We start from the raw sequence: 27,895 nt of genomic DNA, 5'->3' as shown, positions 1-27,895 counted from the left end.
AAAAAGTGAAATAAGAAAAACAGAAAGCACAAAAGAAGAATATGGAGAATCTCAACACTTGCATTGAACTAAAGAAATTTGACGAGAGAGAGAGAGAAATAATTTAAACACGTGCAGAGGTTTACTCAGATTCCACTCAATGAGGTTTCACACCAAGGTGAGGTTATGTACAAGGTGAACATGAGGTGACAGGACTTGAATCTGAGACATCAGCAAGTCTTGGCTCCAGTGTACCTCTCACGTTATGAGCACCTTGAATCCTGAATATGATTCTAGTGTTTGAGAACACTTATCCTTTCATATAAATTTCCCCCTGATTGCAGGCCAACTACTTCATATGGTGTTCCAACTCTGTCCTGACATGTATACAAAACCGGGTTTATATACTTGGATTTATGGATCATTTGAGATATTTTTCAAGGATAATTTTGATTATTTGGGACTTTCACTTTATGTGCTAACTTTAGAAACGAACCTCCTGCAAGAGGTGAGATGAGACTTCACCTTGAGGGATTGGCGGGGGTGGGGGGGGGTGGGCAGACATGGAAATCCTTCCTAAAAGCTGAAGGCAATACAGACAAGGGCAAGAAAGAGACAACAAACGTAAATTTCTGTATCACTACCTTAGCCACCCCCAGCAATCTGGGAAAGGAGGTGGCAGCTTTATAAAACAGCTCAGAGGCTTAGGGTGAGTCATGCAGCAGGTCACTTACTTACGGCCAGGGAAATGCAGTGGCCAGGCACTTTCTCGGAGCCTCCATTAATGACACTCCCAAACCTGGTACTAAAGTCACTGGGACCAGCCCAGCCCTGAGGATGCCCCCTTCCCCTATTAACATGCCTCCTGCTTCTCCCACTGCTGTATATTTGAAGGACCAGAGGCCCCTCCTCTTTAGCTTAGTTCAGGCTCTCCTGGGGCACAAGAAACCTCACTATCCTCAGTCAAAGACCAAGAAAGAAAGTCATTACCTGCCTTAGTCATGACCCACTCCCACCCAACAAACAGGAACTGCTTTTGCCAAAGAATAGTAAGTTCCTCCTAATGAAATGGATTCCCTTACTGACATTCAATTAAGGACACACTGAGCCTCTAAGTGTCCACACAGAGAATATATCTTTCCCTTTGCCTCTGACTGATAAAAAGATCATGCCCAATGGGAATGTCTGCCTCCTTTTCACTCTAAAAAAACAAAGGCCTGACTCTGACAGCCCTAGCAATCCACAGCTGGAATCAGGAAAATAAAGCTACACTCAGCATTTGATACAGATAGGAGGAATAGTATTTACTGAGATAGCTGTCAATATTTACTGAGCACTTACTATGTGCCAAGCACTGTTCTAAGTACTTTCTACATATTACCTCATTCAATCCTCATTAAAACTCTATGAAAATAGCACTATTATAATCCTCAATTTGGAGCTGAGAAACTCACCTAAAGAGAAAGGTTAAATAACTTGCCCACGGTCGCACTAAGTGATAGAGTGGGTTTCAAGGACATCTGTATGGTAGGTCCTTGGGGAACTACTGTTTTGGATGGATTTCATAAAAGACAGGAAGAAAGAAAGGCTAGTAAAAGCAATCACCAAAAATTGGGACTGCTTTTATTTATTTATTTTAATCTCTTCACAAACGGGTGGCAGAGCATGGTTAAGTCTCTCCTGGTTCTGTTTAGCTACCTTTCCTTCCCCCAAGCACAGCACCTTCAGAGGCTCTGAAGTCTTCTCACAGCAGCTTAAGGAAAAAAAAAAAAAAGAGAGAGAGAGAAGACAGCCTTAATCAAAAGCCCTTTTCTTCTGGCAAACAAAAGCCCTTGGTATTTCCACAGACAGACTGGTTATTCTTAACCCTAACCAAAGATTCTTTGGCAGAGAAAGAAATATGAAAATGTTAGGCTTGTGGGAATGGCTTGTGCTTTGGGCTTTTGTGTCCCACTCAGTAAAGCCAGCCCACTGAAACACAAACACAGCAGCCCCTCAGCAACTCTAGGCCAATTCCCGTAACTCCACAGTGAAGGGGGAGAGACAGCAGAGTCTCTGTTCCTGGTGGTCTAACTCCTTTCTCCTCTACCTGAGAGGGAATGTTCAACAGTTTTAAAAGTACACTAGGAAAGATGCATCTGAAGATACAGACACATAATGGATCAAGTTCTGGCAGTGAAAGAAATGTAACAAGTGGTAGGTGCAAGAGGCAGGGATTAGGCCTAACTCCGGCCCTCTCACCAACCTCTGTGCTTCTTACCCCAAGTCAGCAACAATTCAGAGTTTTAGCACTTTCTTAAGGGTAACTGTTAAGATCTGGCTTTCAGTGCTTTCTCTACTTACACTGGATTTTAAAGACATAGTGTGGCCCTAAGTGGCCTTAAGTGGTAGACATTTTCCCAGCAGGGTAAAGAGACATTAAGACTATTTTATAAAATGGGTCAGTTAAGGAAATAAAAAGGAGCGGGGGGACAGTCTGCCAGAAGACAAGAGGGTCCCAGCAGCACTAATCCCAGAGCTATCTGGGCTAAACTCAGAATTGACACTCCACCCTCCATGCTTTGCATGAACATGGTAACTTCACTATAACAAAGTGCCTGAAGCCTTTAGACCCAGGCAACAGCACCTTCCCCTTGCTGCTTTGCCAGGATATTGTGAATAAAACCACTCTGAGGCCACAGGCCCAATGGCACATCTCCTAGCAGCCAGGTCTCTGTCACAATGGGGAAAAAGAGTAGCTGTGTATGAGGAGTCCCAGCCTGGCTGTAAAATCCCCCAGAGGAAGCATTCCCAAACCTTGAGGTGTTAAACCAAGAGGTAATAAGGTCCTGTGTGGCTCAGGACTCTGAATCCTGGTTGCCCTGGAAGCAGTTCCAGCATCTTGCTCCCAGGCAGGACCAAAGGCCTGTAGAGTAAAAGGTACTGCTTGGCCGGGCTCAAACCACTGGCAAGCTTCAAATGTCTGGCATATAGTAGGCTCTCAAATATTTGTTGAATGAATAAATGAATAAGACATTTCCTCTTCAACTGCTATACTCAGTTCCTTCCTACACACAAGGGGGTGGAGGGAGTGTCAGAGAAGAATTCTAGACAGTAGGGGGGGAGGCGGGGGAGGAACCTTTCTTTTCCCTGCCATTCCCTGGCGATCAAGCTCTCCTGTTGCAAAGTATAATGCTCCCTTCTGTATAAAAATCATTTCTCGGGCTTCCCTGGTGGCGCAGTGATTGAGAGTCCGCCTGCCGATGCAGGGGACACGGGTTCGTGCCCCGATCCCGGAAGATCCCACGTGCCGCGGAGCGGCTGGGCCCGCGAGCCATGGCCGCGGAGCCTGTGTGTCCGGAGCCTGTGCTCCGCGGCGGGAGAGGCCACAGCAGTGAGAGGCCCGCGTACAGCAAAAAAAAAAAAAAAAAAAAAAAAAAAAAAAAAAAAAAAAAAAAAAAATCATTTCTCTCCTGTTCTCCCTGAGAGTTGGCTAACAGACCACACTATCCTAATCAATGACAACGGTTCTTCTGCAGCTGGTGTGCAACATACAGAGTCCTCTGAAAGAAGGCAGAGCACAGTCAGGGAGACGTCCATTGCAGCAGTTCTGATAACAGCAACAACTTGGAAACAATCCAAATATTCAACATTTAACATAATGGCTAAGTGAAACCATTATCAACATTACAATGTAAAATTATAATGACTATAAGGAAACACTAAAAAAATCCTTATACTGTCACATGAAAAAGGCATATATATATATATATATATATATATATATATATATACAACTAACTGAAAGAAGCCAAATATAAAAGGCCACCTGTTATATGATTCCACTTATACGAAATATCAAGAACAAGCAAGTGAACAAGCAGATTAGTGGTTGCCAGGGGTTGGGGGAGGGGGGAGGGGAGGGGAAGAGGGGAGGGGAAGAGAAGAGGGGAGGGGAGGGGAAGAGGGGAGGGGAAGAGAAGAGGGGAGGGGGGAGGGGAAGAGGGGAGGGGAAGAGGGGAGGGGAAGAGGGGAGGGGAAGAGGGGAGGGGAGGGGAGTGACTGCCTAATGGGTATGGGATTTCCATTTGGGGTCATGAAAAAGTTCTGCAACTAGATAGTCACGATGGTTGTTCAACACTGTGAATGTACTTAATGTCAATGAATTGTACACTTTAAAACTGTTACAATGGTAAATTTTATGTCATGAGTATTTTACCACAATAAAAAAACTGGATTGAAAAAAATGTATATACAGACCAGGATCATAATTATGTAAAAGTAAATATGGATCAGAAAGGAACACTGACAAGTCCCAACATCTGTTAAATTAAAGTGGGACTTCGCTGATGTTAGATGATAAATAAAAATCAGGAAAGCAAAATAAAAATGCCCGAAGCATACAGCCAGCCCTAAAGCCACAACCACAAACCTGCAAATAAGTGTCTACCCAAGTGTGGGACAAGTTACATAGCTCATCAGGCACCGAATAGCAGGTGTGTGTGCTATGGGGTGAGGGAGAGAGGTCTCAGGCCCTCTTCAGCCCAGTCCTCTAATCCCCCTTAAAAACACTCCCTAGGGCTGAGAAACCATCTGTTTCAACAAAGCCTAGAGCCCTACGAGCATATTAACTCCTTCACTGCTGACCTCTTACAGATGGGCTTCACCCAATATTAAGTGCTTTTCATTTAAAAAAATAAATGCCTCTAAATGTTAGAATATAAGCTTTACCAGGAAAGGGACTTGATCTTGTCTTCTGGTATATCCTTAATACCCAGAATAAATCGATATCAGTGGATACTCAGTAAACTATTTGCTCGATGAATCCATTAAATGCCTCTGTCCTACAATAATTGTTTCCTTTAGGCCTTGTTTTCTGAAGTCTCCCTCTTGTTTTCATTTGTCCTCACTTAAAGAGTCTGACCTGGTTTCCTCAAATTCAGTTGACCAACCAGTATTTATCTGCTTATATACAGTGTAACTAGTCTCCTCACTATGTGGTTTATTGCTGGACCCCTGTGCACAGCCCAGCACACACGGTAGGTGCTCATAAATATTTGTCAACTGAAAGAAGGATTTGCTTTTGGTCATCATGCCTTATAAGTAAGTGCTCAGTCTCCTCAAAAAGCTTACAGTTTCCATAGGCAGACAAAACTAGAGTGTGGGAAAGTGACACATCGACATGGACAATGATAATCAGAGACATCTTCGTGGAGAAGAAAGACCTGCAGTGAGGCTTGAAGGAATGGATGGATTTCAGTGAAGTATAAAGAACCAGGGCACTCCAGGTAAAGAGAACTGCACAGAAAGGGCAAGAGGAGATGAGGAGGCGGATCTGTCTGGAGCTAAAGGTGTGTTCCAGGAAATCATGTGAGATAAACCTTGATAAGGAGGAAGCAGGTCAGAGCATAAAAGGTCTGTCTTACTTTGGGTAACAGAAAACAGTAGGAAGTAGCTGGCAGCGTTAACTGGAAGGGAGAGACAGGACACAGGAAACAAAATATGAGGCTGTCACAGTAATTCAGGCATGAGGTAATGAGTGACCGGACAAGAGTCTTGGCAAAGGGAATGGGGAGGAAAGGGCAAATTTAGGAGAAATTCTGAAGAAACAAAAGAACTCGATGACAGAATGAAAATGGGGGTTGATGAAGAGAGAAGAGTCAAAGATGTCTCCAGGGTTTCTGATCTCGGAGACTAGAGAATGTGGGCACAGTTGTCAAAACTGGGGAAGAAGGAGGGAAGCCAAGCTGAGTTCGAAGCAGTATCCAAGTATGGATGTCCTGTACGCAATTGGAAAAAGAGAGATTAAAACACTGAGAGATTTTTATACACATAATGGAATATTATTCAGCCTTTAAAAAGAAGTAAATTCTTCATATGCTAAACATGGATGAACCTTAAGGATGTTATGCTAAATGAAATAAGCCAGTCACAGGAGGGCAAATGCTGCATGATTGCACTTATATGAGGTTTTTAAAGTAGTCAAACTTAAAGAAGCAGAGAGTAGAATGGTGGTTGCCAGGGGCTGGGGGGATGGGGAAATGGGAAGTTGCTGTTCAACCAGTATAGAGTTTCAGTCCTGCAAGATGAAAAAGTTCTAGAGATCTCCTGTACGACAAATGTTCATATAGTTAATAAAAATTTGTTAAGAGGGTAGATTTCATGTTAAATGGTCTTTACTACAATTTTTTTAAAATTTTTAATTGAGAGATTTTAAACAGTAGAAGACAGATATGGGAGTTTGCAATTTAAAAGAAAAGCTGGAGCCAGAAGAAATGGCTAGAGAAAGAAAAGAAGGTCAAGAACAGCCTAATAATAATGCCAGCTATGTTTGTTATGTGTTTATGTGCCAGCCTTGTTAGGAGCTTTACCTATGCCATTACTTTAGCCCTGATAATTTTATGTGGGAGATATTATTATCCCTGTTTTACAGATGAGAAAATTGAAGCTCAGAGAAAGTGAGTAGCTTGTCTAAGTCACTCACCTGGTAAATGTAGAAAGTAACCCAACCTAGCCTGGATCCAAAGCCCATGCTCTTCCCAGCTCCCCACACTGCCTCACCCCTTAGGAAACTATGAGAGTGAGTCAGAAGAAGGAAAAGATCCAGCAAAGGCAGACAAACAGCAATCAGATAGGTAAAGGAAAACCAAGAAATGCCCTCATTGAAGCTAACAGAATATTTTAAATAGGCAGGGATGTGATCAACAGTGTCAAACGCCAACACTCAACACAGAACGACGTCAACACATGAAATCTCTCTGTAGAGTCATGTAAAGATGGAGCCCTGGGCCAGGTACTGCAGCCCAGAGAATTTCAAAGAAACAACAGTCCTACCCAGACCTAAATGGGCCTCTTTTCTCCCTCTTATCACTGACAGACACCTGGGGCTGCTGGTCTCAGCTACTCCACAGGCCTCATGCCAAGGTGCATCATCTGACCAGTCCCAGGAAATATCAACCCAAACACAGAACATTGCACAACCCGGGGTCGGGTTCAACTTGAGCTGTGGGGAAAGTGGATCTCCACTCAGGCTATAGTTCAACAAAAATTTGTTTGTTTCTAAAATCAAACTCTCTTTTAGAAGTTTCACATGCCTGCTCTCTTTATTTCTTCTCTTATCCTAGACAAATAAAATCAGGTACATACAGCCCCACTTTAGCTGCAGCCTTACCTCCCTATAAATGACCTTTCATTCTGCTGACAGAGTTATACTTCTCCACCAAAAAAACCTCCTGTTTATATCATTCCTTTGCCTTAAAAATACTGAGTGCCCCCTACTACCTACATTATTCCTTAGCCTTTTATAACACAGGCTCAACTTTCCATTCTAGCCTAAACAACTATACCCATTCTCTCCAGCTTCCTACTTCGTAACACTTCTCACCTTCCCCAGAGGAAACAGAGACCTTCATGAGTCTATTCCTTTGCACACCCTGTTGTCTTCCCAGAATACCTTTTCTTCCTTTTTGACTGGCAAACTCTATCTAAGTTCAAGATTCAGCTTAAATACCAACTCCACTGTAAAGTCTTCCCAATCCCCCACCATCTGCCCCTAGTAATCACTCCACCTCTGTCCTCACAGCACTTTGTTCATATTTCTATAATAGCACCGGCCACAAATGTATTTATATATCTCCATCCCCACTAGGCTGTGTATAGGACTGACTACCTCTCAAGGACAGGGACTGTCATTTATCTTTGTATCCCCAATGCCTTGTACAGGGCAGGGCACAGAGAAGGTTCTCAAAGAAAGGAAGGAAGGAAACAGATATGGGGGCTTCCAGTGAAAGAGACAGGAAGCATGAAACATTATGAGCGAGTGAAATAGTTAATTGATAACAAATTGTAAAAAATGATCTTCCACATCAAAAGATTCCAAAATACATCAAACCAGGAAGTCTACAAGGTTCCTGCCACCCCACAATGAGCAAAAGACACTGTTTAGCAACTGGTATTCATTCAGAGGGACCATCCCCACAGTTGTAACGAGGAACATACACAGTTAGGACAACTAGCCTGGGGTTTCTCTAGGAGAGTAGCCAAAGGAAACTGTGGCAGAATAGTGCAGACAAGAGCCTTACCTTTCAGAACTGCCTACTTCAAAAAAACACAAGACCAAGGATGGGGGGGAAATGATAATTTATTCTTTGTTAGCATATAGGCTCACTCTTTGAGAAAGAGGGAGAATATAACACTCATCCCCTGTTGTAACCAAAAAAAAAGCCCCATCCCACCACAGAACTAACCCACACATTTGACAGTCTAGAGTACTAACCATTACACCATGGAACCCCATATTCCCCACACATTTCAAACCAGCACAGAATGCCCCTCTCCAGCCCAGTGACAAGCAGTAAGCCTAAAAATATACAATTAAGGAGGGGATAAACTTTAACAGTACAAAACTGCCAAGCATCCAAAAAGTATAGGATATACTCAGGGTCTAGTAGGTGTAAAAGGTGTTGACAGGTCTCACCCCAGAAGCATGCAGACTCCTGAATTCCTTGCAGAGGAGAGAACCAACCCATTGTGATAGGCTTGCTTAAGGGCTCTGGGAACGGGAGAGGCAGGCAGTTCTCACTGGGAAAGATGCAATCCTGGGAGTAACTCAAGCCATTTTCCACCATCCTGGATGCTGTCGGGATGTTTTTATTGACCCCGGCACACAAAGCCCCACACATGTGTCTTCCTTCTCTCAGTCCTCAAGCTAATCTCCAAACACCGTCTATCCAGTCTATCATCAGCTGGAAAACCCCACATTGTCTACTGCAGGATGTCAACTCCAAGTCAGAAACAAGACTGTACTCTCATCATGTCCATAATAATAACCCTAAGGGCTGCCAGTCCCAAGTAACAGAAGCCAATTTGCACTCGACTGCAATATGTTGATTTAAACACACAGCACCATTTCCGTTTCTTCCAGAGGCAGACACCTACCATAAGCAAGCGTGATGACACAGTAGAAGTTGTCACCCTATTATATCAGGTTAAGCTGGCGCAATTTACTAGGTAGATGCTAGCTCAGTAACAACAGCAAAAGAAAAAGAGAATCTCAACCTTGTACCAATCTGGAGTTCCAATGTGGGATCTCTATACAGCATTCATTAGGTCATTCTTGGTACTACAGTTTCCAGATCAACATTATGGATCTCTCCTGATAGAAAAGGAAAAGGTACTAGGGTGGGGAGAATCAATGAAGCCATTTTTCAATGAAGGCTGGAGCTGCTGGGGAAAAAGCTTCAGAGTAAGACAGGGCAGTGATGTGATGATGCCATGTGGGAGCTGCTGACTAAGTGAAAGAGACGCTTGGCACCCGTCCCATGATGAAATTAACTGGATAATAAAACATCTGAACCAGCTGGCCACTAAGCCCGAAGACAGGGCTGTCCCCGGAGGGCAAGGGCCGAGAGCTCTCAGAAAGGTATTCAAAGGGTTACAGGTAACCTCAGTAGCTTTTAAAGGTGAAATAAAGTTAAAAACCAACATCCAGAGCTCTGAATATATGTATTAAGACCAGTAATTCCACTTCTAGAAATCTATCCAAAAAATATAATCAGAGATGCACAGAAAAGTTTATTTACAAGGATGTTCATTATCATATTATAGCACTGAAAAATTAGCAACGTACACGCCCCACAATTGGGGGACGTTAAATAAATGACCCTTACATTTGATGAAATTCCACACAGCTGTTAAGAAATGATATTGCAGACAAATAGTTAAAGGCATAAAAAAATGCTCACAAAATAATAAAGGGCAAGACAGAACTAAATTACAATGATAACAAATATATAAAAACACAACATTATATATAGAGAGAGAGATAGAAAAAGACTTGATGAAAATATGATAAAATAGGAACAGTGATCTTTGGGTTGTAGGATTTTGGTAATTTGGGTGTTTTGCTTTTCTATTCTTTCTATAAGGACAAAATACCACATCTATTTAATTGTGGGAGGGCGGCGGGGGGGAATCTAAGTTTTTTTCCTAGGCTTCTTTATTAGTCACACTGAAGAGGGGAGAAAAGTCCCCCAAAAAAGGCCACTTTGGGAAGGCACATGTCAGGATGTGAGGGCTTGTCCTGCTAGCCCATATGTGCCAACTGGGAACAGGCTTCCAGGCTGGTCAACTGAGTGGATGTCCAAAGTAAAGCTGTAAGATAATGAGAAAGATGACTTGACAAACACATCAGAACTAAGAGAACCCAAAATGAGCATGCCTCCTTAGGAGTCACCTAGTTCACTTATTCAACAACGTTGCCGCTGCCCAAAATATACCTGGAACCCCTCCTTTGGAAGTGCCTACAGACTAGTAGTACCATCTTTCCAATGTCTTCCAGAGCAGTACATTTCATTCTTTGAGACTGGAGTTAATGTTTCAAAGAGCCAATCCTGGATAATATCATTTTTTAAAATTAATTATTTTATTTTTATATTTATTTTTGGCTGTGTTGGGTCTTCGTTTCTGTGCAAGGGCTTTCTCTAGTTGCGGCAAGCGGGGGCCACTCTTCATCACGGTGCACAGGCCTCTCACTATCGCGGCCTCTCTTGTTGCGGAGCACAGGCTCCAGACGCGCAGGCTCAGTAGTTGTGGCTCACAGGCCTAGCTGCTCTGCAGCATGTGGGATGTTCCCGGACCAGGGCTCGAACCCGTGTCCCCTGCATTGGCAGGCAGATTCTCAACCACTGCGCCACCAGGAAAGCCCCAGATAATATCATTTTCTGACCAAAAATTAGGTACGACTATAAAATAAGTATGGAATTTCTTATGGGCAGCACAATCAGGCGCTGAAGAGAAAAACTACAAAAAGGATTTTATAAATGTATAGAGCATGGGCACCACTGTCAGAGTTGTTTTGGTATTTTTCTTTTTTTAAACTGTCTTTGTGACTATTGAATGACATTTGGATACACGAGTTTAGTGTAATTCAGTTCTTCAAATGTTTCTTTCATGCCTAATTTGTGCCAGGTACTACTGGGTCGGGAAGATACAAGAATAAATGAGACACAGTTCCCACCTTTAGCAACAGTATAGCTAACATCTCCTGGGATCTTAATCTGTGCTAGATGTTATTACATTTACTGTCTCATTTAACTGGTGAGATTATCATCCCCATCTTACAAATGGAAAAAAAAAACAAAAAAAAAAAACAAAAAAAAAAACCCTGAGGCTTACAGAAGTTACAGGAAACTTGCCCAAGAAGTAAAGACTAGCAGGAAAAATCAAATGTTTAATAAAGTAACTATACCATAATGTGATACCCTTAAAATAAATATGTTTAAAGTGCTACAGTAACACAGACGAGAAAGAGAGAATAAATTATATGTGGAACTGCAAACAAAACAAAACAAACAAACAAAAAACCATGGGGGGAAAGTAAGATTGAGCTAGGCACTAAAGTAAGATTGAGCTTGACACAAGGAGAAAAGGATAGTGGTCTTCCAGGCAGAGGGAACAGGACAGTATATATATGCAAAGGAAGAGAAGGGTGAAAGTACGTGGGTATGTTGGGGTACATTTGCTTTAAAAAGTCAGCTATTATCCCACAGACCTATCACAAACTTTTCTTAGCAAAGGCTAGAGAACCACTTTCTCATCACTCAACTTCACCTACCTCTCTGCCTCCCTAATTACAGCACAGGCCTGGGCTCTGCCAAAGGGCGGGACTTGGGCCAATAGTTCAACCTGTCGTGCCCATAAAAGTGGTGCATCTAGGCAGAAATCATTCAACAGCTGTGGGTGCTGGCGAGCTTGACAAATAAAGGTCAGAGCCTTCCAGAGGAAACAGCAGCAATGGAATATACTGCACCTCAATCCTGGCATCAAAGATTCACAGGAAATTGGAGACAGGAACTTCAAGACTTACACAATGTCTCTATTCTCCCACAGGGCTCCCTTCAACAGTTACCCACTAGATGGAGGAGTGGCTGCAAGCTGAACCATGTCAAGAAAAGCAAAGTCTGTAACTAAACAAAGAGGGGAGCCAATTACCTGCTTCCGTCAGGCCCTCCAGAACACACAAAGGTACAGGTGAAATGAAGAAGGGGAGTAGCTATTCACCATAATCAGGGGACAGTGGGTGAAACTCAACCCAGAGGAGAGTTTGACAAAGGCCACGGTTTGTGTCTAGATGTTGGCCTGTCAACTCAGAGTTGGGGGAATACTTATCTAACACCTGTAGCAATGTTCCAGAAATGATTATAAGGACTAAACCAAAACAGCTACATGCCCTCGTTCTGGGCACCTCTCCCACCCGAAAAAGAGTCAGGTTCTGAGAGACAAGGGAGTGAATCAGATGCTTTCTTTGAGTGAACAGGACAAACTACTGTATATTATACATTTTATGCCATAAAGACTATTATACAGTGTATATATGTGAATGAAGGATTAGAAAACAGAACACAGCTCGAGGAGGCTAGTGGGGAGAGAGACATCTATTGCCCTCACTCCAAAGCACCTTACTGCTGCTGTCCCTCAGAGGAAGGTACCAAGTGTGTTTCACACATACACTCAGTCAGACTTGGGTATTCTCCCTACTTCATATGGTCCCCAGCATCAGACAGCTATACAATACAGCCATCTTGGCTGCTATACTCCCAGGCACTGTTATCTCCTTAGCAGGACAGATGACCCTGTTCTCGGGCCAGCCAAGCTTTGGTTATACCACTGTAAAGAGCCTATGTTATGGGAATATTATAAGCGCTGCATGGATTAGTACAGGGAAGTGCTTAGAACAGTGCCTAGCCCATAACTAACATTTGCTGAGTGCATAATATTTTTTTTTTTTTTTTTTTTTTTTGCTGTACGCGGGCCTCTCACTGCTGTGGCCTCTCCCGTTGCGGAGCACAGGCTCCGGACACACAGGCTCCGCGGCCATGGCTCGCGGGCCCAGCCGCTCCGCGGCATGTGGGATCTTCCGGGATAGGGGCACGAACCCGTGTCCCCTGCATCGGCAGGCGGACTCTCAACCACTGCGCCACCAGGGAAGCCCCATAATATTTTTAAGAATATCACTATTGCTGCTGTCTTCCAGTCTCAACAATCAGTGAGATCAAGTAAGACCTGGAACCAAACATGTGGATGGGTGACTAGGGCTACAACTCCTCAGTCAGAAGGTGCCCTGATCCAGCTCATCCTGGACCAGTGCAGGCACAAGACTCACTGTGATTCAAAGAAGTCTGTGGGAGGAACAGGAGAAAGAAGAGGCAGAACATTTGGTAAATTCCGACCACATACCAGACACTGAACTAAGTGCATATGTCTTCTTACTTAATGTCCACTGCAGTAAGTGTTTCTGAGTTCACCTTAGACGTGCAGAGCCAAAATAACACGGCAGAGAGCCCCAGTGTCTGGGTAGGAAGAGTGGAGTGGGAGCTGCTGCTGTTGTGGTCATTTCTCTTCTCTGATTTCAGCCCCATACAGGACACTTACTATGACAGGTACTTCTAGTCTGTCACTCATTCATTCCTAGCCATGTTATTCATTCATTCCTAGTAAAAACAGGGCAAAGGAGAAAAACAAACTTTATAGGTGAGCTGAGAAAACAAATGATTGCCAAGCTGATTTCAATATAACGTCTTCCAAAAGCAAAAATATGTATGTAGGGTGTAACTTCAAACCTCTACAGCCCTGAGAAGATCAAATCAAGAGCTACTTGTTCCATTAGTCCCCTGAGAAAGTCAGGAGAGTTACAGGAAACTGGGGACCAAAACAACTCCTATTTAGGGAGTAAACATCCCATGCATGTTTTATGGGAGGAGAACAAGAAGTGCCCCCGACCCCTCATACCTGCACTTTGTTCCTGAAGCACATACAGCAGAGGAAGACAGAGTTATGAGTGGTATGGTCTCCTGAGAACCTCAGGAATCCACTTAGGTCACTGCTAAACCTGATCCACATAGGCTGTGGCCATCCTATTGTGGTTCACTGCTCCTCTAAACCCTTGAAAAAAGGGGAACCAAAAGGAAAAGTTATATTAACCTCCTATAGTTTCCACCCACCGCCAATACGTCTTTACAAAGTTCTGGCCTTTTATCAGAAGAATGACAGTAAGGATAACAGGGAATAAAACTATATTACGGAGATCAGCGTCCAAGGAGAGGCCTAGGATTCCTACTCTGCAGCTTTTCCTCTCCTGAAGGAATATGCAGGTTAATTAAGTTTGATAATCCTTCCATGAGTTTTGTAAACACAGGGGGAAAAAGGCTCCTGCTGTTGGGTGGGCTTCATGCCCAGGAATATAGAAGGATTCCCTAAGACAGGAAAGAAGGCAAGAAAAGGGGCTCTTGTATGGGACAAGGGTACAGTCCTGCACCTTCATACAGACCGCAACAAAGCCCAGGAACTGGAAGAGTCACTGAGAAGAGCCACTGTTTTCTGTCCCCACCTGCTACCTCTTCCCCATGAGTCTGGATAAAGGAGTTCAGACTTGTCCTGTCCTCTCAAAACTTCCTTGACAGGGAAGCAACAGTTGATGTTGCTCATTCTTGCTAAAACCTGTCTGATGTGTGATGAGCTTGAAGAGCCCTCAACCTAAAAGCGACTGGCTCCAGCTGTCAGAAGTTCTGGAAAAAATGTTTGTATGGCATGGGGGTAGAGACAAGGGAAGAGAAGATAGAGATCAATGGAACAATACTTTTTAGTTGTATATCCCTTTGTAGCAAACAAAGCTCTTCATGTTCTCTTAGAAACTGTTCTTCTACAGATAATGAAAGAAAGTAAAGTATCTATAGACCCTGGCAGGATGTGAGTCCAGATCGCCTGCCATTCCCCTCAACCCTGAAGGAAGCAACTTTACCCTTTTCCTCTATTTCCCCTGACTCTCTCCACACCCCATGGCCACTCTGGATCCAGAACCCTGACTGCCAATGGAAGAGGGATGGTTTGAGCACCTTCCTAAGAGATGGAAATAAAACTACCTCTTAATAAGAAAAAGGGAAGTAAAAAGAGTTCATTCATTTTCCTCCTTAATAGCCAAAAAGAGTCTTGCATCATCATACCTGGAAGCATTTTTCTCATATATTATATAATCAGTGAAAAGTTTGCCAACCATGCAAAGCAAACACTAATCCCCTTAAATATTATTTTAGTAAAAAGCTGTCCCCTTTAAAGTCACTGATTTACCCTTTATAGTGGCGTCTCTGCCCTATCAACCTGCATTCCTCCTCCCCTCCACAACCATTCCCAACTCCCTGTTCTCTCCAGATGGGGCTCTGACTCACTGTAGACACAGGCAAGTGGAAAGTCTGTCCCAGGAACCCCAGCTACACCTAGGTGAGGGCACAGGGCCCAAAGCAGAAGCCCTCCGCCCACCCTGCCAGGAGCACCCTGAGCGCTGCTGAGTTCAAGGGGCCGAACGTGGCTTCAGTGCCCATTCAAGCAAGAGAACAGGCTGCGGCTGGAGCAGCTGAGAGGATTCCCTCCCGTCACCCACTACTGCGTTTACAAACTCTATCCCTTCTATGTAATTGCCCAAACACAGAAAAAACTACGGCCAGCTCTGAGTCAGAGGCCTTTCTAAGCCCCTAGGGATTGATGGAGAGTAAAGACCCCATACAACACACACCACAGCAAGTGTTCACACAAACAGCAAGGACAAAAGGCGGGGAGCCAGAAGCCCTGGAATACCTCTCAGGTTGTTGAGCCCCTCCAGGAACTTCTGGTACTTGTAAGCGTTCATGCCCCGGGCCTAGCTGTGCTGGCTCAGTGGCTGGAAGTAGGCACCATGGCACAGTGACAGCTGAGAAGGGAGAGCTCCACTGCCGTCTCCTAGCCCCCAAGAACTGGACTTTGACCACACTTGCAAGTGACGTCACCAGAGGAGCCTCATTACATTACAGCCCTTTGTGCGCCCTCATTTGTTGCAATGAGCGGAAATACCTCCCCAGGAGAGGCCAGCCCCTCCTTTGTGCAAATGAGTCAGGAGACCGCAGCAGCCCCTGCCTATCATCTGCCACCTCATCTGCTACCTTCTCTTTAGACCCCAGCCCAGGCTCCACTGGGATTACTGCTCCTCTGGTTTAAACTCTAGGGAGAGAGGCTTAAATGCTTCTCAGGACACCCGTTAGGGGCTCATCTAACATCTGAGAATGAAACTTTTAAAGGGCCACACTCACCACAAGAATGTCACAACACGAGTTCCTGGGCAAATATCACATGGCAATGAGACAGGTTTTACAAAATAAACAACTAACTCTGCACTCTCCTCACAGCAGACACGTTTACAGACTGGAATACAGTCACACACAGAGGAGACACTGCATATGAACACAGTCCGGAGAGAAGCAGAAACTGTTCTGGGATGCCACTCCCCAAATGCTAAAAGCCCAATTCAGGGAGGCAAGACCTTCCCCAAAAGCAACAAGGGAGAAAATGCAGCCCAGACACCTGCATTCTCCCCATTCTGGGGCACTGTTTCACTCAGCTAATTTGTTTGTAGTTTGCTTTAGTGATGTCAGTAGCTGATGCAAATTTCCTTCTACTCCATCAGCCTCAAAAAGATGACTAACCCCACAACCGTCAGAGGCTCTTAGGATAAGCTACACAGATTATAATTAGAGGAAAAAATTAGCAAATTTCTTAAATTTCTTCAAATTCCTTAGCATCTTTAAATTTCTTAGCATCTTTGTTGTAAGGCAAAGAAGTTCATCTACATTGTTATATTCATCTTTGAAAATGTTTTTATGAAAAGTTAACATGTGAAAGTAACATACATATGAAAGTATGTAATTTTCATTTACAGATGAGAAAATACACAGAGGTTAAGCAAACTATCCAAAAGTCACACATCAGGCCAATAAGACAGCATGAAAAGAACATACATTTCCCAAACCTGAGCTAAGTATCCATGAGCAACAACCAAGTCAGACTCCACTGAACAACCCCTCATAAGAAAGACACCCCTCTCCCAGGTCTGAAGTTTTTCAGAGTAACCTGCCAGGCAGGCTGCCATTCAGTGACCTGGAAGAACTCACAGTGTGCCAAATACAATGTTCCACAGAACTCCCAATGATGCAGGCTGGATGCAGGTGGAGAAACTGTGTAAGTAGCATTATGAAAACAAAGAAAAAAGGGAGTATGTCTACTTGAAAAGATCGGGCTAAATAAAATTAACAGCTGCTAAGATAATGGAAAGGGAAAATCTCTGGATAATAAAAATAACCAACCCAAGCTTTTGTGCCTTCCCATGCTACTAGTCGGTCAACAGTGCCAACAAGGTAGCCAGCCACTGTGCAGATCTTGAGTGTTAGGAGTCACAGGGCACACAACACATGGTTTCTTTTCTCAAAGAACCATTTAATGGGCAAGGTTAAAAGGGAGTTTGAGGGCTTCCCTGGTGGCGCAGTGGTTGAGAGTCCGCCTGCCAATGCAGGGGACACGGGTTCGTGCCCCGGTCCGGGAACATCCCACATGCCGCGGAGCGGCTGGGCCTGTGAGCCATGGCCGCTGAGCCTGTGCGTCCGGAGCCTGTGCTCCGCAAAGGGAAAGGCCACAACAGTGAGAGGCCCGCGTACCGAAGGAAAGAAAAAAAAAAAAAAGAGAGTTTGATGCTTACAGAGCATAACAGACAGGGGGAAACAGTAAACACATGCACAACACCAAATATAGATTCTACAACATACTACTGTGAGAATCAAAGTGTCTTTGAGGTCACCTAGTCCAACAGACCAGGTGCCTTGGATTCCTCATCTGTGAAATGAAGCTGTGGATGAGAAAGGCAAACATTAAATGACAGTTCAGATCACATATGTCTGTTTCCTGGCTTTATTTCCCCTGGAAGAGTATGGATAAGAGAGCACAGTGGAAATAACTTTGGTTACAGAGTCAAGATACCTGGATTCCAGAGTTGATCTCTAGATCCAACTTTGCCCTTAACTATGTGAGCAGGAGCTCCAAATTCCTATAAAATGCTACTTCTTGTTTTGTTTTGTTTTAGGCCACAAACTCCAGTCAGAGTATGATGAAAACTAAAGATACTCTCCCCTAGGAAAAGGCACATATTCACCTACCTACAAACTTTTGTTTACAAGTGGATAGGGGTTAGTGAACCATAGGTAAAGAACCTCTGAGCTGATTTCTAAGACCTCGTCTGTGTCAAGATCTGAGAGCAATTAACATAGAACAATCTGAATGTAAGTACTGAAAAGAACAAGCTGCAAAGGAATGATCAATCAGCAGGGGAAGAGCTGGGCCCCCTTCCTTTAATGCCCCCGTAAAATTCTGAGACTCCTCCCACCTAAGGGAGGAAAGCAGCCCAGACAACAGGAATCTAACGGCAGGAACAACTGACTTTTAAAATAGCCACTTGAACTAAGTGCATTTAAAAGGCAACACATGCTAGTCTGTCATTTCCTCTGTGTGTTTCACCATTGAAATTGTTTAGTACCATTTTATCAGATAAAAATTAAACAAAAAGAAGGATGTTTAGAACTATGACATGAGGGATGGTTCCAACTTGAGGCTCTTGGGAAGGGGGGAGGGGGGACAGTGGCCCAGACTCCAGTTGTTTTCTTGCACACCAGGGACCTTTCCCCAGAATCAGAGCATTTCAAAGCACCACAGTCCAACACTTCTCTGTGCTCCTCGTGGCCGTTCATCTTTTATCCTCATAGGTCCCATGATGGCGAACAGTGAGAGGTAACCTCGGGTGGTAAGAGAGAGTCTGCCCTAAGTTCCAGACAGACACAGACAAATGTGAAAGGCTCAGGATCTGGCAGTCTAACAGGCACTCTGGCCAGCTGCTGACAAGGGGGAGCCCTGCCGTCTCCAACAACCTTTACAAAGGCGCAGACACCAAAGAGCTGAGTGGAGCTTCACCGAATGCAGGCAGATCAGGAAGTCCAGACTACAGTGCATGAGGTGTGGTCCTCAAGGACACCATGACAGGATAGTGACAGGATGACAGCTAAAAAGGAATTACCTGCCCTGCCCTCGGGTGGGCTCAGGGACGCTGGAGCCCAGGTAGAGAGAAGGCCTGAGTCAGATTCAGGATATTACTCCTGAAACAGGAAGGCAAGTCCGCCAGCAGAGTTTCAGCTGAGGAGAAAGTTCGAGGCCCAGAAGGAGAGAACAAGTCCTATGTTGGAGTTCCCACAGTTCCCCAAAGCCTCTAGAAATCAAGACCTTCCATATTCCTTTGAGGCAACCTTTCTCTTAAAAACAAAGGTTGTCCTCCAACAAGGCACCCTCACGTCATCAGGGTCAGTGACACTAAATATGCACAGTCAGTTAAGGAATTCACCCATTCCACACACATCTGTTGCATACTCACCATGCACCAGGCCCCAACCTACGTGCCTGGAACACGGAACTCAGAGCCTAAGGAGAGAGCAGAAGGAAAAAGGAAGGAAACTGTCTCCTCAGACTCAAGAGAAAATAAGGGTCACGGGTGGTCAAAGTGAAGGCCCAGCTGCTCACTCTCAACACCAGCCCTGAAGACAAGAGGTCTAGAGACATGAAAGAATGCTGCTTGGGACTTCCCTGGTGGTGCAGTGGTTGGGAGTTCGCCTGCCAATGCATGGGACGTAGGTACAATCCCTGGTCCGGGAAGATCCCACATGCCACGGAGCAACTAAACCCGTTTGCCACAACTACTGAGCCTGCGCTCTAGAGCCTGCGCTCCACAACTACTAAAGCCTGTGCGCCGAGAGCCTGTGCTCCACAAGAAGAGAAGCCGCCGCACCGCAACGAAGAGTAGCCCCCATTAGCCACAACAAGAGAAAGCCCGCGTGCAGCAACGAAGACCCAACACAGCCAAAAATAAATAAATTTAAAAAAAAAAAAAAGGTAATGCTGCTTAAAGACATCATTTTCTTTGAGGCAGGACTGACACCCTGACAGCCAGTTGCTACCGTTACCCCCAAGCAGCTGCTGACCCAGGAAGACAACAAAAATGTTTCCAGTGACTTAAGAAGCCAGTAACAAAAGCAGGTGCCAGGTTCACAGTCCTATTCAGGGAGCAACAAAGATCACTTTCTTCATTGTCTCTCCTGGCAGCAGTGTCTGATGGAGCACGGGGTTGAATTACACCTTGTCCCACTGGTCCTATACAGAGAAAATGAGTTTACCATCTGAAGAAGGGTTGTCCCCAGGGCCAAGGCTGTCTCTGCAGGGCTGAGGAACTGAGGACAAAAGAAGTCAGACCTCCTGCTTAGAAGGAAAGGACTGAAAGGGCAAGACAAAGGGAAGCTGTAACGGGAACTAAGTGCAGGTCCAAGGAGTTCTGCCCACCCAAGGAGCTCTGCCCACCCTGCACTCGCCCGTGGCCTGGAGAGGTACTTTGTGTGGTCAGACCTATACTAAGGCCCAACAACAGGCTTAAAGGGAGTTTGTGCTTTAGGCCACAGACCCTCAAACCAGCTCCCTCTCCTTGATCCTTTTCTTCTTGGCTGTGTGGTCCATGGAGAAATGGGTGAATCCTATGCATCCTCTCCTCCCTACAGTGATTACATAATAGTACAAGTCCAAACAAAGTAAAAAAAAAAAAAAAAAAAAAAAATGAGCAGTTGGGAGGGAAGGCAGAAATACCTGCTTCTAGGGTGAATCTGAACCTGCATGACCTCAGATTATAATAGCCCCAACCGAAACTAGGTTTATAAAATCATAAAATAATGTAAAAGCCTCACTGCTGGGCACTCTGAGGACCTACGAAAAAGGTCAGAAGAGTCACCTACCACTGGAACAAGGTTAGAGGTCTCCAGCAGACAGATGGGAGGGAAGGAAATTTATTTCAACAAAAGCCTACTGAAACGGCTACAGGTATGCAGGTGTAATAGAGATCAACATCTTCCCCCCTCCAAGAACAGTTTCTCTCATCAACTCCATGAGGACCCAGACACAGCTGCACCTCCAAGTCAGTTAAAGGTAAGTGCCTGCTAAGGAGAACCACATTTACTTATTCTGACAAAGGGGGGTGGAATGCTGTGCTTCTGGCTCAATTCAACTGGGCTCCTCCACCATCAAATAAAACAAGTCTCCAAAAAGACAGGCCACCCACTTCCGGTAGCATTTCTTTGTTGCTTTTGAGCAGAGAAAGGAAGCAAAATAAACATTTCTGAGAGTCAGATTGCAGGTACTAAAAATAACACAATGGAATTCTCCTCTGAAACTGTCTTTTGCTAACAATGAGGTTATACATATTTTTTTAAGTTCAAGATAGACTGCTCAATGGTGACTCTAGGATGGCAGGGTATGAGTTCTGAGAATCTTCTTACTCTGAGTCTAAGATAACATTCTGTTGGAGTACTCTACAATGTTAAGGAGGTACTAAAAGCACCCAGCAGACAGAACCTCAATGAGGGTGTCAGCACAACACCTGTTTAATGAGTAGTGGGTACATATGTAGAGGATACATATGTATATGCTACAGTATTACCTATACCTGTTTATATGCTTGAAATAGTCATAATAAAAAGTTAAAGCAATGGATGAAACTATCCATCAAATTTACAAATATGCATACCCTTTGATCCAACAATTCCACACCTAAGAATTTTTCCTAAAGATATACATATGTAAAATGACAAGTGTACAACAAAGTTTTTCATTTTAGCATTTTGTAAGAGCAAAAGATTGGCAGCACCCTTAATGTACATCAATAGTACATCCATTCAATGAAATAATAAGCATGGAGGAAAAAGAGGTCTATATGTGCTGATATGGATTAATCCTCAAGATACAATAAGTAGGGCTTCCCTGGTGACGCAGTGGTTGAGAGTCCACCTGCTGATGCAGGGGACACGGGTTCGTGCCCCGGTCCAGGAGGATCCCACAAGCCGCGGAGCGGCTGGGCCCGTGAGCCATGGCCGCTGAGCCTGCGCGTCCGGAGCCTGTGCCCCGCAACGGGAGAGGCCACAACAGTGAGAGGCCCGTGTACCGCAAAAAAAAAAAAAAAAAGTTTGATATGGATAGCGTGCAGGGTACACTCTGCCCTGGAGGAAGGATGGCAGGACATGTAAGCTTTGTATGCCATGCTAAAGAAACCGTATCTCATCCTAAAGACAATGGAAAGCCATTGAAAGGGTTTAAGCTTGGGAATGACTTTTTTTATGATCAGATTTTAATTCTATAAAGAGCATTTAGCAGCAGTGAAAAGGAGGGAAGCAAAACAGAAGGGAGGGAGACTAGTTAGGACACTGTTATGGTTGTATGCTGAGAAATAATAGAATCTGAACTAAGAAAGTAGTATTGAGGATGGGAAGAAATGAAGGAATGTGAGAGTAAAATTACACAGCATTTGATCACTGTTTGAGTTAGGGTGGGGTAGGGGAGATGGACCAAGAGAGGGAAGACTGTCAAGTCACTTGTGTGACTGGGTAAAAGACAATGCCTTAAATAAAGGGAGGAACAGCAGGTTTCCTGGAAAGAAGATGAAGGGTTCAGTTTGGAACATGTTGAGTAAAAGACACCTATACAGTATCCAAAAGAAGTCCTCCAGCACTCAGAGACAAGTGTCTGGAGCTCAGGAGAGAGATCAGGCCCAGCAGTTGAAGCCATGAGTACGAATAAGGCCACTCAAGAAAACTATGTAGAGGGCCAAAGACAGAATCCCAGAAAGCACCTTTGTTTAATGGAAGATAAACCTGTAAACAAAGGAGGAAAATCAGGGAAGGATGAGGTCACAAAAGGTTAAGGATGGAGAGCTTTCAAGGAAGATGGAGTGTTTCATTTCATGGTGTCAAGTACCACAGAAAGGTCAGGTAAGATCAGGGCTGAAAAATTACCATTGGATTTGGCAATTAGGAGATGATCGGTGGCCTTAACAACAGCAATTTCAGGAGAGCAGAGGGGGTTAAAAGCTAAAGGTCAGATATATACTACTCTTAAGAATCTTGGGGGAAACAACGAACAAGTAAAAGAGGATTCTCACTGAACAGCTCCTGTCTTCCACTTCCCCTCCCATAATATTGATATATCTGAGTATTATTTTAAGAAAAATAAGTAGGAAAATGCACAAAACATAGTGTTCTCACTTTATTAGGTGTTAGCTGTAGAATGATGATAATCCAGTGTATTATTACTACTACATTAAAACTGGTTCCACTTACTCCATAAATCACCAAACATTTTGGGACACTTATGTGCCAAATACAGAGCTGGCAATGTTGGAGATAAAATGGAGTTTACAATATAGTCCTCAACCTCTAGGAGCTTCCAATCTTGCAGAAGAAAATAAAGCATATGTACAAATAGGATGTTAAAGTACAATATAAATGATACTTTTAAAAATTACCACTAGAATTTAGGAAACTAGGAACTAACTTCCAGTGGGGTGATTGAAGAAGGTTTCCTAGAGGACTTTGGGGTGGGTTATGAACAAGGGGTAAGATCTGTACAGCAGACACAGTGAGTGAAGACGCTCCAGAAAGACAGTCTTTTTTTTTTTTTCTTTTTATTAGTTTCTGCTTTATAACAAAGTGAATCAGTCATACATATACATCTGTTCCCACATCCCTTCCCTCATGCATCTCCCTCCCTCCCACCCTCCCCATCCCACCCTCCCCATCCCACCCCTCCAGGCGGTCACAAAGCACCGAGCTGATCTCCCTGCGCTATGCGGCTGCTTCCCACTATCTATCTACCTTACATTTGGTAGTGTATATATGTCCATGCCTCTCTTTCGCTTTGTCACAGCTTACCCTTCCCCCTCCCCATATCCACAAGTCCATTCTCAAGTAGGTCTGTGTCTTTATTCCCGTTTTACCCCTAGGTCCTTCATGACATTTTTTTTTTTTAATTCCGTATATATGTGTTAGCATACGGTATTTGTCTCAGAAAGACAGTCTTGTCGGGCTTCGATGTGAGGAGGTAGCTGGAGAGGATGCTGGGAAGGTTATTATGGAGGGCTTTAAAGATCAGGCTGAGGAGACTGAGCCCGGCCTCTCTCCTGACTGCTGCTCTGCAGTGCCCGCTGCCTGTGGGGCACTTCCACCCGAGCATGCCACAGCAACTAGAACTCAAGTTATTAAAAGTGAATCCACATCTTTCCTCCTCAAATCAATGCCTCCTTTGAATTTCCCCCTTTGAGTAATGGCACCATCCTCTGCTCAACCCACTATCAAGTCCTATCGGTTCTCCCAAATACCTCTCAGTCACCTTCTCCTTTATTCAACAGTCAACCTCTCCTGTCTAATTCTCACTACCTCTCACCTGGATTGCTTAAACAGCCTTAAAAAGAAACAAAAAAAAGGACTTCCCTCTTTCTCACCCAATCCATGTCGCACGTGCTGCTACATCAGTCTTCCCAAAACATAGCCTTAATTCAATCATTCCAATAGATAAAACCTCTGACAGAAACATAAAACCTACCACAGGCGGAAAAAATCTCAGTGAAGTATAAAAACTCAACCACATGGTACAACTTTTATGGAGAGGGCTTTAGCAAAATGTACCTAAAAATTTTTTAAGTGTCCAATAACTTCTGACACAGCAACTTCACGCCTAGGAATTTATATAAAAGAAATGTGGTTAAATGTGCAAATACACACACACACAAAGTATATTCATCCCATTGTTTATAACATCAAATGACGCAAAATTACCTAAAAGTCCAACAATTAGGAGGCCATCTCAAGTCTCACTGCACCACACACAGGAATATTGACAACAAGGTAAACTATGATAGGAATACATACCTTTGACACTGAAAGATTTTCACCATACAGTAAGTGAAGAAAACAAGTTACAAATAGTATATTTTTACAAAATGTGTATTTATATGTATATATTTGCAGAAGAAAATGTCTGAAAGAAAATACAGCAAAATACAGTGGTTATTCAAAAGTGGTGGGAATTTAGGTGAGTTTAATTTTAGTTTTGTTTATTGTTTTATAATTTTCATACAATAAACAAGGGTATTTTGTGAAATAAAAAGAGAAGAGCAGATTCTACCACAGCTAATATCCAACAGCAACAGAGCTCTTTTAGACTTTCCAAACATCCTTTATCTGGAGATAGCAAGACCTTTGTATACAATTCAACCAACACAACAATTCAAGCAATTATTATAGTACCAAAAAAAAAAAGAAAAAAAAAAAGGAAGAAGAAGGCACAGTCTGCCCTCAGTGAACTCATGGTTCATGGTCTAGGGGAGCCAATTACACAGACAACTGTAAAACAAGACGATAAGTACTATCACAAAGGGATGTATAAAGTACCATGAAAACTCAGATGAGGAGGTAAGTTAAATTTTTCCTCGAGAGAAGGAAAGAAGCTGGAACATCACAGGCGGCTAGTTCATTTTAGCTGGGATGAAGATTACTTAACAGTAAGAATAGGAGTTTGTGAAGCTGATAAAATGGAAAGAACATCCAAGGCATAGGAAACAACATAAACAAGGGATACAACTGAGAATCATACCCAAGCCAAGTCTGAACTTTACCTTGTGTAAGAACAGAAGGCAGTGAGAATTGGAGTTTTTAAGAAGAGATACGGGGCCTCCCTGGTGGCGCAGTGGTTGAGAGTCCGCCTGCCGATGCAGGGGATACGGGTTCGTGCCCCGGTCTGGGAGGATCCCATATGCCGCAGAGCGGCTGGGCCCGTGAGCCATGGCCGCTGGGCCTGCGCATCCGGAGCCTGTGCTCCGCAACGGGAGAGGCCACAACAGTGAGAGGCCCGCATACCGCAAAAAGAAAAAAAAAAAAAAAGAAGAGATACGGCATGATCACTGACAGCCAAAGATGATGAGTGCCTAAAACAGGGCAATGGCAGGATATGAAAGCAACCTAAGTGTCCATCACAGATGAATGGATAAAGAAGATGTGACACATATATACAATGGAATATTACTCAGCCATAAAAAGAAACGAAACTGAGTTATTTGTAGTGAGGTGGATGGACCCATGTCATACAGAGTGAAGTAAGTCAGAAAGAGAAAAACAAATACTGTACGCTAACACATATATACGGAATCAAAAAAAAAAAAAAGGTTCTGAAGAACCTAGGGGCAGGACAGGAATAAAGACGCAGATGTAGAGAATGGACCTGAGGACACGGGGAGGGGGAAGGGTAAGCTGGGATGAAGTGAGAGAGTAGCTGCATAGCACAGGGAGATCAGCTCGGTGCTTTGTGACCACCTAGAGGGGTGGGATAGGGAGGGTGGGAGGGAGACGCAAGAGGGAGGGGATATGGGAATATATGTATACATATAGCTGATTCACTTTGTTATACAACAGAAACTAACACAACATTGTAAAGCAATTATACTCCAGTAAAGATGTTAAAAAATGAAAATAAAATAAAATAGGGCAGTGGGTCCAGTCAGCATGGATGGGAGGAAAGGATGGATGTGGAAATGTTTCTGTGCTAGAACGAACAGAACTTAGTGTCAGATGTGGAGAACGAAGGAAGACAAAAAAACAAACAAACCTGAATTTCCCAGCTTGGGCAAACAGGCAGAGAGTGATACTGGTATCTGAGATAGTATATATATAAATAGGAAGCGAAGCAGGTTTGGGCAGGGAAAAAAAGGGGGGTGAGGATAAACTTGGTTTTGGATACGTTACATTAGAACTTCTATAGACTTCAAAGTGGAAAAGGGCAATAGTCATCTGGTAATACAATTTTGGACCTCAGGGGAAAGTTCGTATTCAGGGATTTTGATTTGAGAGTCATCACTGTACACGTAGACAATGTTGATAAATGAAATCACCAGAGTAGGTAAACTCGTCCAGGGAGAGCACACAATGAAGGGAAAAAAAGAGGCCCAAATACAGTGTCAAAAGCTGTGACAAGGGACTTCCCTGGTGGTCCAGTGGGTAAGACTCCACGCTCCCAATGCAGGGGGCCCATGTTCGATCCCTACTTGGCGAACTAGATCCTGCATGCACGCCTCAACGAAGATCCCGAGCACCAAAACTAAGACTTGGCGCAGAAAAAATAAATATAAATAAATAAATATTTTTTTAAAAAGCTGTAACAAGGTCAAACGTGAGAACTGAAAAGAAACAGTGAATTCTGCAGGTAGGTCATCGTAAGTGAGAGCGATTTCAGCTGGGCCAGTGAGCACAAAAGCCATGCTATCATGGGTCAAGATGACTAAAGGAATATAAGAAAGGCTATTAAAGAGGTTTAGGAGTTTAAAAAAATAAAAAGCAGAGTTAGGTCGAAGAAGAGACAGCTTAAAAGATGTTTCTTCCTTAGGATGGAGAAAACTTATGAAGAGTCACTAGGTGAGGAGACACTAAGAATACAAACTATGTACTTGCCCGGAGGACTGCCTCTGAAACAAGAGGGAATGAGGTGAGGACTGGGGAAGATTACAGTTAAGCTGAGAGGCAGAGCTGTGGACAGTAAAAGGCTAACTGGCTTTGCTGAGAGTTTACAAGGTGGGGTGGAGCAAGTTGGAGGAGAGTGGTGCAAGTCTGGAATAGCTGCTGTAAGGAAAAGGAATGGGAGTCACCCAGGAGAGAACAGAGAGATTTTCAGGGCAGGGTTGAGAGTCAAGCTATGGCTGGAGCTCATGAACCTGTGAAGGAGCCCGTCAGCACAATGCTCTGCAGCAGAACTCGGCAGCTCCATGGGGAAAGTGAACATGGGTCTGGCTTTGCCAGGAAGGACAGGAAGGTGTGGCAGAAAGAAAGAGACCTGAGAACGTCAGTGCAAGAGTGGCCATGTAGGACAGATGGGAGGACAATGACACCACGAAGAGGCTGAGAGACTACGAAATAAGCAGAGACCAGGTTTCCTGGGCATAAAGGGATGGGAAAAGTGGAAGAAAGGAGGTTGTGACCAGATTCTGGGATTCCTAGGAGGAGGGGGGCAATTTCAGGTCACCTCAAATCTCTTCCCCAAGAAACTTAGCCATCTACAAGACCAACATTGATGCCATGCTGCCTTCCAAGCCCTGCTCTGATACGTAAACTAGTTCTTCAAGTGGGACTGACACCTCTAAGGTTATCAGAAGGAATTCCAGGGAGAGAGTGGCAGGGTTGAGTTCTTC

The 27,895-nt window shown here is 44.0% G+C and overlaps 1 protein-coding gene across 8 annotated transcripts in view; it reads right to left on the bottom strand.

Annotated features, from left to right (window-relative positions):
• Window positions 1–27,895, bottom strand: part of MACF1 (microtubule actin crosslinking factor 1) — a gene marked incomplete at its 5' end in the record, with an annotated part of 343,589 nt that overhangs the window by 266,818 nt on the left and 48,876 nt on the right. Inside the window, one exon of one of the 8 annotated variants that reach the window (XM_082612356.1) lies at window positions 15,586–16,575. The exons of the other annotated variants lie outside the window; for them this stretch is intronic. Coding sequence (XP_082468482.1) covers window positions 15,586–15,637 — 52 coding nt within the window. Of the gene's footprint in view, window positions 1–15,585; window positions 16,576–27,895 lie in introns of those variants that run through there. 8 annotated transcript variants of the gene reach the window in all.

The sequence above is a fragment of the Mesoplodon mirus genome, assembly GCF_964341445.2.
Source record: "Mesoplodon mirus genome assembly, chromosome: 3".
NCBI classification, from domain to species: Eukaryota; Metazoa; Chordata; class Mammalia; order Artiodactyla; family Ziphiidae; genus Mesoplodon; species Mesoplodon mirus.
This window is presented reverse-complemented; position numbering and strand designations above follow the sequence as displayed.